Consider the following 18,369-nt stretch of genomic DNA (forward strand, 5'->3'; position numbering starts at 1 on the left):
CAACACGACTTTGTTACAGGAATTTTCTACAACAATCCTGCAAGACAAACATTTCTCTTATTCTTGTCCACAGATTATCAGCCTACAACAAAACACAATGACTTGTTTGCTGTCTGCCCTAGTGAGGAAAAGGGGATGCAGAAGGAAAGGCTAATGTGACAGTAAGTTCAGCATGAACAGAAAACCAGTCAGGGCATGCGGTCTGCTAAGTAAGGGAATGGGATTTCCATTCCCTGTGATTTCCCTAGAAACTTAGATAATCAATAGCTATTACAGATTCATTACAGGGCACCAAATAGCACCTGGTTTCCAAGAACAAGGCTTTCTGTCACTGCTCAGAACAGTTCCGAGTACTCGGTATCCACTGACAACGTAGCAAAAAGACAAAGGACCACAGGATGAGGCCATTTCAGCGGAACCAAGTTCAGACCCCAGTTCTTCTCTACACTGCCATATGACTTTGGGAAAATCCCTAAATATCTGAGTCTCTGTTTTCTCATAAATGAAAGAGAAATAATAATACAAACCTCAAAAAGTAGAGTCATTAGTTTCAAATGAAATAATGCATGCTGTACAAATGTTAGCTATACGGTCCTACTGTAAAAAGGGCATAGCCCTTTATATCAATTAACGTCCCCAAAAATGCGATCTGGAAGCCTCCTCTGGTGAGTGTCTGTTATAAAGCGTTGCCTACTTAGCACTCCTTTCTAACTCCGAGAATCCTTTCCTTTTTTTTGGAAAGATGACCTCCCTATATTTCATCCCTGTGGTTCAAGGGGGAGACGTCAATCGTGGTTCCACCGTGGTGACCCCAGCTGGGACAATCAGAGTTCCTACCACTATTTCAGGATTTTCAAATACTGAACTTGGCAGTGAAACCAATGACCTGCTGGGCCTCATCCCTGACTGAGCAGGGGAAGTTTCTCAGAGACAACGGAAAACAGAAATGAGATGCACCTAACTTCCTGGTTCTAAGCATTGCCAAGGCCTGGCTCTTCTTGGTTTGGGTGTGTTAACCGAAAGATTTCTCTTTGCATCTAAGCTCATCACAGTTGAATCTCTGTCACAGAAAGACCTGGTATCAGCTGGATATGGTATACAGGAGGAAAAGGATTCAAAGGTTCTAGTTTCATGACTTAAATACCATGATGACATGGCTATAGATAGAAGTCCCAGAAAAGGATGTAGATTTTAGGCGAAAGAAAGCAATACCTTTAATTTGAGGGGTCAACAGACATCTGCATGTGATACCCAGCCAGAAGTTGCACACATATGCCCGGAAATGACAACAGGAATAAGGCGAGGAGATAAAGATGTGGTAAGGCTCTAGGCTATTTGAAAAATTTAATTAAAAAAAAATGAACATTTCAAATCACCACTTCTGCATTTTGTAACTCTGGAATGCCATAGGTGGTTTTGTAGCTGTTTATGGGCCTATCCAGGTGGCACAGTGGTAAAGAATCTGCCTGCCAATGCAAGAGACTCAGGAGACTCGGGTTCCATCCCTGTGTCGGGATGGAACCTACTCCTGTTTTCTTGCCTGGGAAATCCCATGGACAGAGAAGCCTGGCAGAGTCCACGGCATCACAAAGAGTCAGACACAACTGAGCACACACACACGCGCCCATGGTCTTTGGTTATTTACATCTATTTTTCAGATTTCTTTTCTGCTTATTTTTAATTAATTTCAAGTCTGCAACCCCTGGTCAGTTTGCACTAGCAAAAGTCAAATTTCAGCAGGTGAGAAGATAATGTACAGTGATGACTTTATTTTTTTAAGCAGCACCAATGATCCATCCAGCTTTCAAGCAGAAGGCCGTGAAGCCCCCTTGGTCCCTTTTTCTCTTGCCTTCTCTGCTGATTCTTTAGCAGGTCACCATGTATGCACTTTCCTCCTCTTTCACTACTCCCACCTGGTACAAAACATCTGCGGATTCCACAGGGGTAACCACACCAGCCTCCTGAATGGCCCCTCAAATTCTACTCTTGCTTCTCTAAGATCCAGCCTGCATACACCTACCAGAGTAATCTTTCTCTATGTAAAATTCTATGGCTCCTCTCTTTAATTCAGTCACTGGCTACTCATTGCATTTTGAGTTAAAAAAAAAAAAATCCCTAATTTGGCCCATTACGCTACATCACTCAGCCCCTCCAGCCTGATCTCAGCCCAGCCTCCTCCTGCCTTTCCACACTGCATCTTTTCAGGTGCTCTGAGAAGCTCATTCCTGCCCTCAGGGGCCTGGTTCTTGCCACTCCATCTGACTGGAATGTTTGCTCAGAAAATCATACCCCCTAGGTCTTTTGCTTCATTCACATCTTTGATTAAATACCTACATCAAAGTTTCCTCTAACTATCCTATTTAATGTAACTGTCCCCTGCACTTACTGCCTACTCTATTATCCTGTTTAATTTTCTTCACTGCACTTAAAGTTTTCAGAAATTACTTCACATTGATTATGCCTCTCCTGACTAAAACATAAGTTCTGTAAGAGCAAGGACCTTCCCCCACCCAGGCCTGGCATGTTCACTCTTTTATCCCAAGTGTCTGTCTACAAAAGTAGTATCTGGATAGCATTAACATATATACCTACCACGTGTAAAATAGACAGCTAGTGGGAAGCTGCTGTATAGCACAGGGAGCTCTACTGGGTGCTCTGTGATGACCTAGAGAGCCGGGATGGGGAGCAGTGGGAGGGAGGGGACATATGTATACATACAGCTGACTCAGTTGTATAACAGAAACTAACACAACATCGTAAAGCAATTATATTCCAATAAGAAAATAATAAACGGAAAAGGCCAACTTAAGAGATTGGGATTGACATATACATACTACAATATACAAAACAGATGACCAACAAGGACCTACTGAACAGCACCGGGAAATTTACTCCGTACTCTGTAATGGCCTATATGGGAAAAGAACCTAAAAAAAGAGTGGCCTCATGAGTATATATAACTGCTTGACTTGCTGTCCACCTAAAACTAACACAACGTTGTAAATCAACTATATTCCCATGAAAAGTTTTTTAAAAAGCGGTGTGTCTGGTACATGACCAGGTCTGTTTAATAAATGCATGTTGCAGAACAGATATGCAAAGGAGAAGCTCTGGAAGGACACACAGCAATCTGTTTACAATTGTGGTCTTTGGGTGAGCAGGACTATATGTGTTCTTTATGTTTCACTTCTATATGTTTCTTGATTTTTTTTTTTACAATGAACATCAATAACTTTTGATATAAGGTATTTATATAAGAAAATTAAAAACAAATATACTAATATGACATTTTTCATAGCTTTAGTATTTTACCTTTTCTACTCTCAAAAATTTTCAATCAATTTTACTTATTCTTGTTAAGCACTACACTGCAACTGGTTAAAAGTGGATGTTTTCAGTTTGCACTTATACTTTGTTATATGTACTTTATATAGTATTTTATACATACTGCAAATATTATTTGTAATCATGCACAATTTTTCAAAACAAATTTTTTTTTTTACTGCTAAACAATCAGGGTGCCGAGCCGTGCTAAGACGCTTTAGTAATGTCCGACTCTTTGCAACCCATGGACTGTATAGCCTGCCATGCTCCTCTGTCCATTGGATTCCTCCAATGAATCCCCTATTGCAAATCATTTAGGTTTTTCCCCTCAATTTCTTTCAGTTCTGAGCATATCTGACATTATAGGAGTACATAAAATCATGCTGGAGAGCAGCATGGATGGACCTAGAGAGTGTCATACTGACTGGAGTCAGATAGAGGAGAAATATCACATGACATCCCTTATATGTGGAATCTAAAAAGAAACGATACAAATGTATTTACTTACAAAACATAGACTCATAGACTTACAGAACAAATGTGTGACTGCTGTGGGGGAAGGGATAGTTAGGGAGTTTGGGATGGACAAGTACACACTGCTACATTTAAAACAGAAAACCAACAAGGATGTACTGTATAGCATACGGAAAGCTGCTCAATGCTATGTGGCAGCCTAGATGGGAGGGGAGTTTGGGGGAGAACGGACACATGTATATGTATGGCTGAGACTCTTCCCTGTTCACTTGAAATTATCACAACGTTGTTCATCAGCTATACCTCAAAACAAAATAAAAAGGTGTTTTTTTTTTTAATTGTGCTGGAGAGAACAGCCTGGAAAGAAAGGTGAAGGACAAAACTTTGGGGGAAGACTGCTCATGGGAGAGAGAAGGAGGAAACTCCTCGCAAAAGAGTTTTAGGGGCAGCAGAAACTTATTTCTGTCCTGGGTGCAGGTCAAGTGCACTGGCCTTCTGGGAACTCTCTCAAGCTCCTTCTGAATTTCACATTGAATTTGGCAACCATCTGGTACCACTGTTGCAGTTTTTTCCCCTTTCTTCCTTTTCCCTTTGCTATAAAAATTTTAATAGCCTTACTTTAACTCAGCCTCAAGGACAAGAACGGAAGGTGAAAGCACTTTAACAGAAATCTTTTCACTGGCTTCAGGCAACTGGAAAGGGAGCAAGAGAACAAGAGGTCTTTCTTTTTGCTGAAGGTAGGCAACGGGACAGGAATCATCCTAGAGAACTTGGTAGGGTGGGGGAAGTATACATGTTTTGTAAGAAAGCATCCTCTTCATGGAACAACTAGGGGCAAATGTGAATATTTTAATAGACGAATGTGCCAGGAAGATGAAGAACACGTACTCATGATGCTTTGTATGAGCAAGATTTTGGACTCAGGGAAACCAAAACCCCAGGAGAGGCTGCTTTTGTGTCTTCCCCTGGATAATGTGAGTGGTCATGAACACCATCATCACTCATTTCTGGCAAAGTCCCAGCAAGACTGAACCCACTACTTGCAAAAATGACTTTAACAGTCTCAATGCAAACTGAAGACTCAAAGGATGTTTTCTCACTGATCCTAACTTAGGACTTGAGCTAGGGGAAAAAAAAAAAAAAGCCCACCTCTAATGGCTTTGCTGAAAGCTAATATAGACAAAGTGAATTATGAAGCATGATGTGTAAGAAGCAGGTAAGAAGCCTGTCCTGTGAGGATGGAGCTGGTGTCTCCTCCTCCCCAGTCTAGTTCTAACTTGTTCAACCCTCTGTGTCCTTCAGCTTGGACAGCAGTTCGGTGGACATAATACAGCAGAGCTTATTTTGCCTCTGTCTTCCAGTTCAATACATTAGCCTTTACTAACTCCAAAGACACGACCAGTGACAAAAAAGGGCCAAGCCACCAGTATTCATATGAGGTGACCCATGACAACACCCTCATGGCAGAAAGCAAAGAAGAACTAAAGCACCGCTTGATGAAGGTGAAAGAGGAGAGTGGAAAAGCTGGCCTAAAACTAAACATTCAAAAAACTAAGATCCCATCACTTCATGGCAGATAAATGGGGAAACAATGGAAACAGTGACAGCTTTTATTTTTGGGGCTCCAAAATCACTGAGAACGGTGACTGCAGCCATGAAATTAAAAGATGCTTGCTTCTTGGAAGAAAGGCTATGACAAACCAGACAGCATATTAAAAGGCAGAGACATTACTTTGCTGACAAAGATCTATAAAGTCAAAGCTATGATTTTTCTAGTAGTCATATACGGATGTGAGAGCTGGATCATAAAGAAGGCTGAGTGCTGAAGAACTGATGCTTTTGAACTGTGGTGTTGGAGAAGACTCCTGAGAGTCCCTTGGACTGCAAGGAAATCAAACCAGTCAGTGCTGAAGGAAATCCACCCTGAATATTAATTGGAAGGATTAATGGTGAAGCTAAAGCTCTAATACTTTGGCCACCTGATGTGAAAAGCCAACTCATTAGAAAAGATCCTGATACTGGGAAAGACTGAAGGCAGGAGGAGAAGGCGGTGACAGATGATGAGATGCTTGGATGGCATCACAGACTCAAGGGACACGAGTTTGAGCAAACTCTGGGAGATGGTGAAGGACAGGGAAGCCTGGCATGCTGCATCCATGGGATTGCAAGAGTCGGACGTGACTGAGTGACTGAACAACAATAAATGGAAGATACAAGAGGGGAGTCCTCAGGGAAAAGTGGGATGACATGGGCCTGGCATCATCCTCGCCCTGACAGTCATGAGCTGTGTGAAAACAGGCACACAACCTCTCCTTTTGTTATGTGGAACATATTGACTGAAACCACCCACTCCAGCCAGGCACCAGTAACCATTTGCAGTATTTTATGACAGGAGGTCCTAGTAAGGAACCCGGAACTAACAAGCCACCACCAACCAAAAGAGTTTGGGAAAGGTCAAAAGGAGACACCTTGTGTCCGACAACCTCCCAGAATTCTTCTCACTGGCATCCATCTTGGCTAAGCAACACTTATGCCACTAGGAAGCACCCTGAGTCAGAATGACTGGCCAAAGACTACCCAGAAACTAATCCTATCACCATAAAACCACGTGGTAGAGCCACGTGGTAGAGCAGCTCTCCTGGGTTCCCTTACGTTGCTGCTCTACACCCAGGCGCTCCTTCCCAATAAAGTCTCTTGCTTTGTCAGCATGGGTGTCTCCTCTGACAATTCACTTCTGAGTGTTAGACAAGAGCCCATTCTCAGGTTCTAGAAGGGCTCCCCTTCCTGCAACATTTTCAGCAGTGAAGTGTCCTCATTTGTAAAATGAAGGTAGAAATTCTTAACTTGTAGGTTCTGGGAATATTAGAGGCATTGGCCAGATGCAGAGCTTGGTTCCTGGTATATAACAGATGCTCAGCAAATGACAGCTGGCATTCTATCACCTACATCCTCATGTAGACTCATTTCTACAGTTGCACAATCAACTTGTTCCCATATTAGTATAAGAACATCTATAGTACTCAATAACATTTAAATGAATGGAAAGCAAAACAAAGTTCTCACTGCAAACCTATAGTCCACAAAGTAGAATCTTAGTGCAATCACCCTCCCAAGACATTAAGTCAAGGATGCTTTTAAAATCATTGATAGTTCTTGAGAAGATGATGGGATGGTTAAAAGTAATACAGAACATGGCCTCCATTTGGAAACTTAAACATCACTAAAGAAATACTACAAGAGTACTACCTGCTGATTTGAAGAGAACAGTAAAAAGGCCTATGAGACAAAGATTTAATAAAATACAATACCAAGGCACTGAAACAGGAGTTTCTAGTATTTCCTCTGCACTAGTTTTCACTTCATGGTAAAAAGCAGTTAACGAATACCTTCAGGCAATCTGTGAGTATAGGGAAAAGGTCACCATCTGTAGGCCCCAGGGGAGACTATCAATAGGGGAATAAAATAAAATACTAATGACTCATTCAAGGCCACACAGAACTCAGGAAAGGAAATCTAGGGATTTCCCTGGCAGTCCCATGATGACAACTATGCTTCCAAGGCAGGGAATGCAGGTTGGATCCCTGCTCAGGGAACTAAGAGCCCATATGGTCAAAAAATTTAAAAAAAAAAAAAAAAATCCAGAAAGAAAGCAAATCTAGTATCTGGATCAGATCAGATCAGATCAGTCGCTCAGTCGTGTCCGACTCTTTGCGACCCCATGAATCGCAGCACGCCAGGCCTCCCTGTCCATCACCAACTCCTGGAGTTCATTGAGACTCACGTCCATCGAGTCAGTATTTGGATAGAGCACCCCAAATCTAGATGCATTTTTAGACACGAGGGCTAAGCTGGTTCCTACATAGTTCTCTGGAGCCCCTCCCCATCTCCAAGTAGGCCTGGATTGAAGCAGTACCTGCGAGTGCCCAGTAGGCGGTGCCCACACATTCATTCAGCAGGACAAAGGCCACTAGCGACATCCCTCCATTCATCATGCCCACCAGGAAGCGAGTTACTGCAAAGAACTCATATGAGGGGGAAAAGCCATTTGCGATAGCAAACAAGATGTCAAGAGCAAAACCTAGAAAGAGAAGAACAGTATGCAATAATCCAGAGGCAAAACACACTTGATGAATGCAATATATATGTTAATTTGTAAAGATAAATCTTTGTGAATTTAAATTTTCTAAGCTATGGTTTGTATTTAAATCAGTTTCTCTTAAAGATTATCAAGAAAAACTGAGGTTTTCTTTGTTACAAGTTGATTTCTGTCCTCATGTGCAGTTTTCAACTATTCCCAATAATGCTGAAAATTGAAAATTCCTAGCTCATACTCAGCTTGTCAAGTGAACTATGCTGAGTCCTGTGGAGCTCATCTGCATGAATCAACATACAAGATATAAGGAAATGGATATAAGGAAATGGACTAGCAAACCGCCTCAATATTTGTTCTCTGTAGAAGCATGGCATGAATTGGGACCCACAGCTTGCAGAAGGCACCACTAGGAAATGCTTATAATGCAGATACCTGGCCTTTCTCAGGTGTGCTTTAAAATGCTTGGCCAGAAGCACCTGGCTTCTCACCAGTGAAATAAAAATCAGTTCTGGGTCCACACAGCAATTCCCTGAGAAACTTAAGAAAATGGTCTCCTTACTATTTCTCTGGGAACCTTAGGAAAATAACTTCTCTTATTCAGTTCATGAACACTAACAGATTACCTGTGAGATAGACTTTTTTCCTTCCGAAGCGATCAGAGAGTTGACCAAAAGTGATAACTCCCACAAACACACCACTGAAGAAAAAAGAGCTTGCTGCACTCACTTTGTAAGATCTGTTGGCAATTAAAAACCACTAGAGGAAGAAAAAAAAACAGAGACGTTTAAGTCACAGAAAAGACAGATGGATGGAGTTAGCTATTTTAAAAAAGCAAATGTACAACAAAAACTTGTATACTAGAATTTCTCCACTGCATTACCACTATTCACCAGAATTCAACAGAACATCCATCCAGGACAACACCCAAGGAGATTCTGTCTTCAGAAACCCCAGAAATTGTCATTGTAATCTGCTCCCACAGTAGTCTATAAACGTGCTGTTACAGCACTGAACACAGTACAGTATGTAATAGCTAATTACTTACCCGTCTGTTGACTATGTCCTCACTCCAAGTCCCTGCATTTTTAGTCCCTGAATACAGGAAGAGCTGTATGCCATTAGTTTCCATTTCTCTGACACCTAACATACTATATGACATATATGAGGCCAAAAACGAACGGTCCTTTTCTCCAATAAATTAATGGGCTTTAAATCCCTTGAGTATTTTCCTTGAAAAATGATCTATACAATATGATTGGGCTTCCCAGGTGGCTCACTGCTAAAGAATCCTGCAATGCAGAAGACTTGAGTTTGATCCCTAGGTCAGAAAGATTCCCCAGAGGAGGAACCGGTAACATACTCTAGTATTCTTACCTGGGAAATCCCATGGGCAGAGGAGACTGGTGGAGTCCACAGAGTCGCAAAGAGTTGGACATGACTTCGCAATTAAATAAAAACAAACCATATGATACAGTGATTCCACTTCTGAGTATACAATACAAAAGAACTGAAAGCAGGGATTCAAACAGGTATTTGTGTGCTAAGGTTCATAGCAGCATTAGTTACAACACCCAAAAGGTGGAATGAACCCTAATGTTCATTCACAGATGAACGGATAAACAAAATGTGGTATATACATCCAATGGAATATTATACAGCCTTAAAAAGGAATGAAATTCTAGCAAGCTACAACATGGATGAACTCTGACTTTATGCTAAGTGAAACAAACAGACAAAAAGAAAACATATTGTGTGATTACATTTATGAGTGTGACACTGCAATTTATAATAAGAAATATATATTTGGTTTTTAACCACTGTTCCTATAACATAGCTCTTGAAGCCCTTGTAATTTCCTATGTAAGAATTACAGGGCTATCTTTTTTTTTTTTTTTTAAGGAGTCAGTAATTCCTTTTTTTACTTCAAACAACTTCAGACAATATTTTAAAGATTTTTATACATAAGCTAACATACAGCTTATTTTTCTTTTATGAGAGAAATGTACGAACAGTACCCTTAATTATACCTCTGCAAATAGGGCATTTTCTTAGAGAAGGGGCACATTCCTGGCATACTACCAGATGACCACAAGGAATGAATACAATAGAAACTTCTTTGTCCATACACACTTTACAAGTTCTTTCTTCTTGCAGCCTTCTCAACTGCTCTTCCAGGGACAGACCTGAAACATCTGTTGGAATATACTTCATATTCTTTTCCACAAACAAGTTCTTATATAATGTAGGGTCAATTTCCTTAAGACAGTTTTTGAAGATGTTGGCAGCACTATTTCCTTTAACTAAAACGGTATCAATCAGTTCTCTTGCTTGTAAAGGTATCTGTGTTTTTTGCTTAATAATATCATGCTCCTGTTTATTAATTACATTGGCCTTTAAAAGATTATCCAGGATAGGAAGCACACACGTCAACTGTTGAAAGAGAGCCATTCTATTCCTCCGAAGTAATGACAAATCATCTGATGCTGTTTCTTCAGTTTGTCTTTCCTTCTCTTCCTCCTTTTCTTCTTCTCTTTTCTCATCTTCAGCATTAAGAAGTGCTGACACAATATCATTAACTGTTTTGTAATTCTCTCCAGTTGTTAGGATTTTACTCTGAACTGTCCGCTTTACCAGGCTTCTACTAAAGCCCATTTCCAAGGCAGCTTTAACCACAGGTGTATTCATCATGACTGCATCGTCTGAAGAACTTTCTCCAGGTCCAAAATGAACAATTGGTGGATCAGCATTTTCATCTCCAGAAGTATTTGCAGTTGACAAGAGCTGTTCAAGAAGATGAGGATATCTGGCTTGAATCTCACTAACAAACTCCTGCCCTTTCATTCGTATCAAGAACTCACACCTTGGAAACCATTTGGCGTGTTCTACCCATGGGTCATCTCCAGATTCCCAACACCTTAAGCCACCATCACAACAAAAGCACTTGACATCGTCGTTGCGACCTACATAATAGAAACCAGCACTTGCAAGCTGCTCGGGCTGAACTGATACAGTAGATGGCCAGTACATAAATGTTCTCAGGCGAGCTGCATGTGTCTGCATACTCAAATTTGAAATGCTGAACCTCAGCGTTTTTTCCAGAGAATTTTCCAAAAATGGACAGCTGGGAAAATGTTTCTGGTGTTCTAACATGGCATCATCCTTTGGTTCCCAGTTATTTAGCGTCCCACCACAGGCAAAGCAGGCTACCCTGTCTCCAGGTCCTATATAATAAAAGCCAGCTCTTGCCAATTCTGATGGTGACAGAAAGGTTAATGGCCACATTTGATAAGTAAGAAATCTCGCTTCTTCAGTACTCATGGCATAACTGTAGGGGTTAGTCCTCAATGGGGAAAAGTCTTCGACTGCTCGAGAATTAATAGGGTTTGGTGAAAGGTTGGAATAAGAACCACTGAATGATCTACCATGTTCCAAAGTGGGTGATAATGAGTGCGTAAAACTGTTTCTCATTGGAGAAGAAGCATTCTTAGAAGTAGATTCCAGACTAGTAACAGAAACTAGATTCTGAATAAAGCTACAGCTCGGATACAGTTGTTTATGCTTCTCAATAGGATTGTCTCCTTGTTTCCAGTTATCCAGCATCAGGCCACAACAGAAGCATTTGACCTTGTCATTCACACCAGTGTAATAAAAACCAGCACGAGCAAGACTCCTTTCTGAGACAGGAACACCGGCGGGGAAAGTTGAATATGTAGACATTCGGTAGAGCTCACATGAAAAGTCGTATGTCATTTTTTGTTTGTTGCCAATCGTCCAATTTGACAAGACTGTGCTGTCTTCCATCACACTCTTGATTTTTACTTTTTGACAGCAAAAATCCTTTACATGAAATTTTTCTTCTCTTCACATTAGTTTGTTTTTTTTTTTTCACCATTAAAAAAGAATCAAATGATAGGCTCCTACTTACATAAAATTCACTACACCTTCTTTACTGGATTTACATCTGAATTTACACTCAGGCAGGATGACTCTATCTCCTATATTATCAAAATACTATTTAATACTCTTTAGGACTATATTAACTCAAGTACTATCTCTGTTCACTATTTGGTATAATACTAAGCAGACTGAAAGAAGTTGAGACACTTTTGAAAATATGTTTAACACTCCTTGATTTTTCAAGGAAGTTTATATTCCCAAAATTCTAAACAAAGACACAATACTTATGCCTTTAATTTGCTTTTGGTTACAAATCACATAGCCTGGATATCAAGCCAATTAATGGCCATCCTATAAGAGAAAAAAAACTATATGCAGACTTTTTTCCCTCCAAGCACTCTTAATATATTTTTTATAAAAAAAATCTTTTATTCTAGTAAACAATAAGTCTTCATATGGTCACATTATCTAAAGGCTAATTTCACATAGCTTATCATCATAGTATTTACTTAAGAAAGTTAAAGTAGCTTCAGTTAACAATTTTGGAGGATGTCAACACCTACAAGCATTGTTGAACCTGTATCTGTTATACTGTGTATGATGTTAAAACTCACAAGCCACTAACTCATCTTTGTTAATACTGTCTATATTTGTTTTCATTTCCTGCAGCATCATTATGTTGTCTTTCTTCCTAACTTTGCATACCACTTTATAATATTTGGTCAACTGAAGGTATTGCCTCCATAAACTAGTTAACCATAAGGTTTCTACAGCAGAACCTTTTTACATAACTTGTCTTTCATTTAAGAATCATGCATCTACAATATCACTCATTTTGTATTTAAAGGTAAATCAAGTTTATCAAGATACAGCTTGACTGTTCTAGTATTATCACAAATGCCTAACAAGATCTTATCACCAACACTGCTTATGCATAATATGCCAGTAATTAAGTCTACTAGCCTTGTTTCTGAAAACCCTTCATATTTTAAAAGTATAAGTCATACACAAAATTACACTCCACAGAATTCAAACGATATCCCTTTATAAAGTTTCTGGGTGTCCATAATGGGATTTATTACTGCAGGGGAAAAAATGAGGGGAAAAAAGTAGATTCTTCAGGGCTGTAAATCGCGGGGCCGGCGCAGCAGACGCGGAAACTGCTCAGCCGCCCGGAGCCTCCTCAGACCCTTGAACGCGACGCCGGCAGAAGGGGGCGGCCGGGTGGCTGAGCTCCAGCGCGCCACAGGGCGGCTGAGCTCCAGCGCGCCACAGGCTCCCCGCCCGCGCGAGGCCCACGCCGACAGGGCTATCTTTAAAAAAAAAAACTTTTTATATGATTTTGGGGTAGAGCCAATTAACAATGTTGTGTCAATTTCAAGTGAACAGCAAAGGGACTCAGTCACACATGTACACATACCTATTCTCCCCTCCCCTCCAGGCTGTCACTTAACACTGAACAGAGCTCCACATGCTGTACAGTAGGTTCCTGTTGGTTACCCGTTTTAAATATAGCAGTGTGTACACGTCCATTCCAAACTCCCTAACTCTCCCCTCAGGGGGTATATTTTTTTATAAGATTTATTTTTCCAGTTCCTGAAAAAGCTTCAGAGCAATAAAGCTAAAACAGGTGTCTTTTATCATTTGTAACAAGCCCCTTTCAATCACACCGAGCTTATTATGTTAATGAGGTGGCTTTTGGAAAGCCTCATAGATAGGGGCTGGTTGTCAGGGGAGCCAACCATGTAAAGAGGGTTGGAACTTTCAGCCCCTCCCTCCAGGCCTCTGGGCAGGGGAGAGCGATTGGAGGTTGAATCAACTGCCAATGGCCAAAGGCTTAATCAATCATGCCTTCATAATGAAGCTGCCAAAAAATCCAAAAAGATGTGGTTTGGAGAGCTTCCAGGTCACTGAACTTGTGCTGGTACTGGGAGGGCAGTTGAGCTCTGAGGGTGTGGAAGCTCTGTTCTCTTCCATCCGTCTACACCTTGCCCTGTGCACCTCTTCTACCTGGCTGTTCTGGAGTTACAGCTTTTTATAATAAATCAGTAGTCTAGTAAATAAAATGTTTGAGTTCTGGGAAATTCCCTAGCAAATTAATCCAACCAAAGGAGGAGGTAAGAGGACCCTCTGATTTACAATCAGCTTATCAGAAGCACAGGAAATAGCCTGAACTTGTGACTGGTGTCTGAAGGGGGCAGAGGGGGCAGTCCTGTGGGATGGAACCCTGACCTGTGAGACCTGATGTTAACTCAGGTAGATGGTATCAGACCTGAACCAAACTGTAGTACACCCTGCTGGTATGGCAGAACAGCCTGATGTGGGAACCCCACCCTGCCCCCTAACTCCCACCCACACGTATCTGTTGGCAGAAGTGTCTGAAGGGAAGTAGCTGCCAGTAGAGGAGATACTGGAGGAGTGTTTTTCCTTCACCTGGACTAATCAAATCCCCAGAGACAAAGCAGCATAGTGGTTACCAGGGGCTGGGAGAGTGAGGATTACCTGTTAGTTTGGGATAATGACAGAGTTGTTGAGGTGGATAGTGGTGATGTTTGCACAAAGATGTGAATGTATTTAATGTCCCTCGACTGTACACTTTAAAATGACATGCTTTATGCTATGTATGTTTTACCACAATAAAAAAGAATCCCTGGAGTACTGTGTGTCTTAGTTGTTCAGTCGTGTCTGACTCTTTGTGACCTATGGACTGTAGCCCCCCAGGCTCCTCTGTCCATGGGATTTCCCAGGCAAGAATACTGGAGTGGGTTGCCATTTCCTTCTCCAAGGGATCTTCCCAACCCAGGGACTGAACCTGGGTCTCCTGCATTGCAGGCAGATTCTTTACCATTAGGGAAACTTACAAGCTCAAAGAGAAAGCAATCACCTTCTACTTAAAATGCCATTATCTTTAGACCTAGCTAGTGACGTGTTACGGTGACCTTTGCTAACAGAGATGAAAGCCAACCTGTGTCTCAGATGTGACCTCAGAGAACCAAGAGACTGCTCATCTCTCCCCTCCACAGCCCCTTTCCTGGGCTCAGCAAAGACAAGTTTAACAAAGCCCCTTCTCAAAAACTTGCATGGAGACACCTCTTACTTGTCCCTTTTCTATCCTTCAAACTGCTCCTGTCCCACGCTTTGACAATCAGTTGTTATGGCCCAAAGCACATCTAACTCCTCTCCTTCTCTTGTATTTCCTGCAGGACCAGATGGATAAAGATCTTGACAAGACATCTTTAGGCAACAACAACACACACAAACATTTAGGCACTGGAAAATAAACAAGGATGAAGCCCCTCACTAATTCTGTGCTTTACTACTTCTGAGTTCTTCTGTCCTTCACATGCAGTTCTTAACAAGATTAATTAACTATTTTCCTAGCCCTTCATGGATTAGAAATAATAATCTAGGCTGCTACTGCCCTTAAAAATAGTAATCAGGCAGTTACTGCTCTTGGTGGCAGTCGTAATTTAAATAAGAGAGTGATGGAAGATCTATGACCAAAAACTGAACTATACTCCAGGTTTTTTTTCATCCCAGTATTTAATAAGTATTTGATTAATTTTTACTAGAGGTTAATAATGGAGAAGGCAATGGCACCCCACTACAGTACTCTTGCCTGGAAAATCCCATGGACAGAGGAGCCTGATAGACTGAAGTCCATGGGGTCGCTAAGAGTCGGACACGACTGAGCGAATCCACTTTCACTTTTCACTTTCATGCATTGGAGAGGAAATGGCAACCCACTCCAGTGTTCTTGCTTGGAGAATCCCAGGGACAGGGAGCCTGGTGGGCTGCCGTCTATGGGGTCACACAGAGTCGGACACGACTGAAGTGACTTAGCATAGCATAGAGGTTAATAAAACTATACTAAACACTGGGAATACAGATGCAAATGAGCTAGACTTGGTCCCTGCCCTCATGGAGTGCAAGTTCTAGTAGAGTGAGACATTAAACAAGTAAACATATAGGGATAGGCTGGAAGAAAATCTCTTTAAATAAGGTATCCAGGAAGGCTTCTCTGGGGAGGTGACATTTGTGACCTGGATGATGAGGAAGTGATCAACACCAAAAAGCTGTTTGGGGAACATGAGGATAAGTGTAATGGACATAAGGTCCTTGAAGACTTGTCAGAGTGCCTTTTGCAGGGTGGGATGTAATGAGACCAGAGAGCTGTGCAGGCATCAGGTCATGCAGGCCCTTGAGTCACAGTAAAGAGCTGGGATTTTAGTCCAGGGCACAGGGAAGACGTTGCACTCCTGGACTTACATTTCTAAAGCTCAGCATTCACACTTAGAGAATATAATACGACAGGAAAAGTGGGAGCAGGGAACCTCCTACAATAGTCCAGGAGATGATGTGGCTTGGATGAAAGCAAGAATGATGGAATTACATGAATCACGTGAACATGGAGGGATCTTGAAGGCAAAACTAGCAGGACTTGTTGATGAGTGAGATGTGGAGCGGGGAGGAGAGAAAGGGAGAGTGAAGGATTTAACCCAAGTTTTTAACTTTAGCCATGCAGGAGATGGTGGTGACATTTTTTTCATTTTTATTTTTTTATATTGAGGATATATATTTTTTAAATTGGAGGACAACTGCTTTACAATGCTGGGTTAGTTTCTACTGTACAACAATGTGAATCAGCTGTAAGTATGCATATATCCCCTCTCTCTCGAGCCTCCCTCCACTCCCATCCCACCCCTCTAGGTGGTCACGGAGCACGGAGCTGAGCTCCCTGTGTTACACAGAGCTTCTCACTAGATGTGTGTTGCACACCTGGCAGTGGATGCACGTAGGCACTACCCCCTCAGTTCGTCCCACCCTCCCTCCCCGACTATGCCCACAAGTCCGTTGTCTACATCTGTGTCTCTTTCCTGTCCCACAGAGGTTCATCAGTACCAAATGTATGTGTTAATATACAATATTTGTTTTTCTCTGACCTACTTCACTCTGTATAACAGGGTCTAGGTTCATCCACATCACTAATAAATGACCCAACTCATTTCTTTTATGGCTGAGTAATATTCCATTGTATATACGTGGTGGTGACATTTTGAGGTAGAGGAAGCTGCAAAAGGGTTATCAGGTACATAGTGGGAAAGTAAGAGTTCTGTTTAGACACATTTTGAGGATGAGATGGAGACTGAGATGCCTATAAAAACATTCATACTGAAATGCTCATCAAGCATTTGGATGTGTCTTGAGCTCAAGGGAGAGGAAATGAGAGCTTATGAAAAAGAGATGAAGGAGGAGGCTCAGGAGCCCAGTACACGTCCACATTTGGTGGCTGAGTAGAAGAGAACTAAAACTCACTACTAGTAGGGGTCAGTGGAGAAGGCAATGGCAGCCCACTCCAGTACTCTTGCCTGGAAAATCCCACGGATGGAGGAGCCTGGTCGGCTGCAGTCCATGGGGTCGCTAAGAGTCGGACACGACTGAACAAATTCACTTTCATTCTTCACTTTCATGCATTGGAGAAGGAAATGGAAACCCACTCCAGTGTTCTTGCCTGGAGAATCCCAGGGACGGGGGAGCCTGGTGGGCTGCCGTCTATGGGGTCACACAGAGTCGGACACGACTGAAGTGACGCAGCAGCAGCAGCAGCAGCAGCAGCAGCAGCAGTAGGGGGTCAGAGAGAGCAAGAAACAGAGGGGAGGGTGGTGTCACAATCACTACAAGAAGAGACGTGACTGAAGGAGGAAGGGGGTAATCAAGTATATCCAATGTTGCTTTAGAGGTCAAGTTAAGATGAGGACAGGGGTGTGCAGTTATATTTGGAAACAAAATGGACACTTCAAGAACAGCGATTTCAGTAGAGTGCTAAGGGCAGCTGGGTTGGAGAAGGTTGAAGAACTAGACAAGTTTAAGGAACTGCAGGCAGCAGATGTACACAGAATGGGTTCCATGAGTTTTGCTGTGAAGAAGAGTAAGGAAACAGGACAGTATTTGGACAGGTAGATGGGGGTCAGAGATAACTGGTGTATTTTTTGACATGTATATGCATTAATGAGAGACAGTAGCGAAGATATCCTTGTAGGAGAAAAGTACTTGGAAAAGCAAGAAAGAAAGGGCTTGAAGGTACAAAGTAGAGAGGGTATGCTCAGTCACATCTGACTCTTTGTGACCCCATGGACTATAGCCCACTAGTCTCCTCTGTCCGTGGGATTCTCCAGGCATGAATACTGGAGTGGGTTGCCATGCCCTCCTCCAGGGATCTTCCAGACTCAGGGACGGAACCCACATCTCTTCATGTCTCCTGCACTGGCAGACAGGTTCTTTACCACTGGCGCCACCTTCAGGAGAAACAAACCAGGAAAAGCAAGAAGGAAGGGTCTTGATGGCACAAAGTAGAGAAGGGAGCCTTTCACAGACGGGAGGAACTTCCAATGCAAATGGGAGGAAGACAGAACGTGGATTCAGAAGCAGGCAGTAAAGGGACCTTGCTGGATTGCTTCAGTTCTTTTTCACTGAAATATCAAGTGAGGTTGACGGCTGAAGGGAGTGTGAGCGGAGGGGGAGCTTAAAGTTTAAGGAGGAAGAAGGCAGGCCCTTCTCAGAAGGGGACATGGCCCATTCAA

At 42.1% G+C, this 18,369-nt stretch overlaps 2 protein-coding genes across 4 annotated transcripts in view; both read right to left on the reverse strand.

Moving 5' to 3' along the window:
- Window positions 1-18,369, reverse strand: part of SLC22A15 (solute carrier family 22 member 15) — a 110,756-nt gene that overhangs the window by 47,564 nt on the left and 44,823 nt on the right. For all 3 annotated transcript variants that reach the window (XR_011565732.1, XM_019956743.2, XM_070785861.1), the window contains exons 3-4: window positions 8,515-8,647; window positions 7,712-7,876 (exon numbers count right to left, since the gene is read on the reverse strand). Coding sequence is in view for 2 of the 3 variants with exons in the window: in XM_019956743.2 (XP_019812302.2) it covers window positions 7,712-7,876; window positions 8,515-8,647 (298 nt within the window). In the remaining variant the exon portion in view is untranslated. The remainder of the gene's footprint in view (window positions 1-7,711; window positions 7,877-8,514; window positions 8,648-18,369) is intronic.
- Window positions 8,700-13,047, reverse strand: LOC109555878 (baculoviral IAP repeat-containing protein 2). The gene has a single exon (XM_019956741.2). It carries the CDS (start codon window positions 11,690-11,692, stop codon window positions 9,881-9,883), a length of 1,812 nt encoding a protein of 603 aa, XP_019812300.2. The 5' UTR covers window positions 11,693-13,047; the 3' UTR covers window positions 8,700-9,880.

This window comes from Bos indicus, chromosome 3, assembly GCF_029378745.1.
Source record: "Bos indicus isolate NIAB-ARS_2022 breed Sahiwal x Tharparkar chromosome 3, NIAB-ARS_B.indTharparkar_mat_pri_1.0, whole genome shotgun sequence".
NCBI lineage: Eukaryota > Metazoa > Chordata > Mammalia > Artiodactyla > Bovidae > Bos > Bos indicus.

Excerpts from the sequence above, each read along its gene's own strand:
- LOC109555878 (XM_019956741.2), bottom strand. The coding sequence starts at position 11,692 with ATGGAAGACAGCACAGTCTTGTCAAATTGGACGATTGGCAACAAACAA.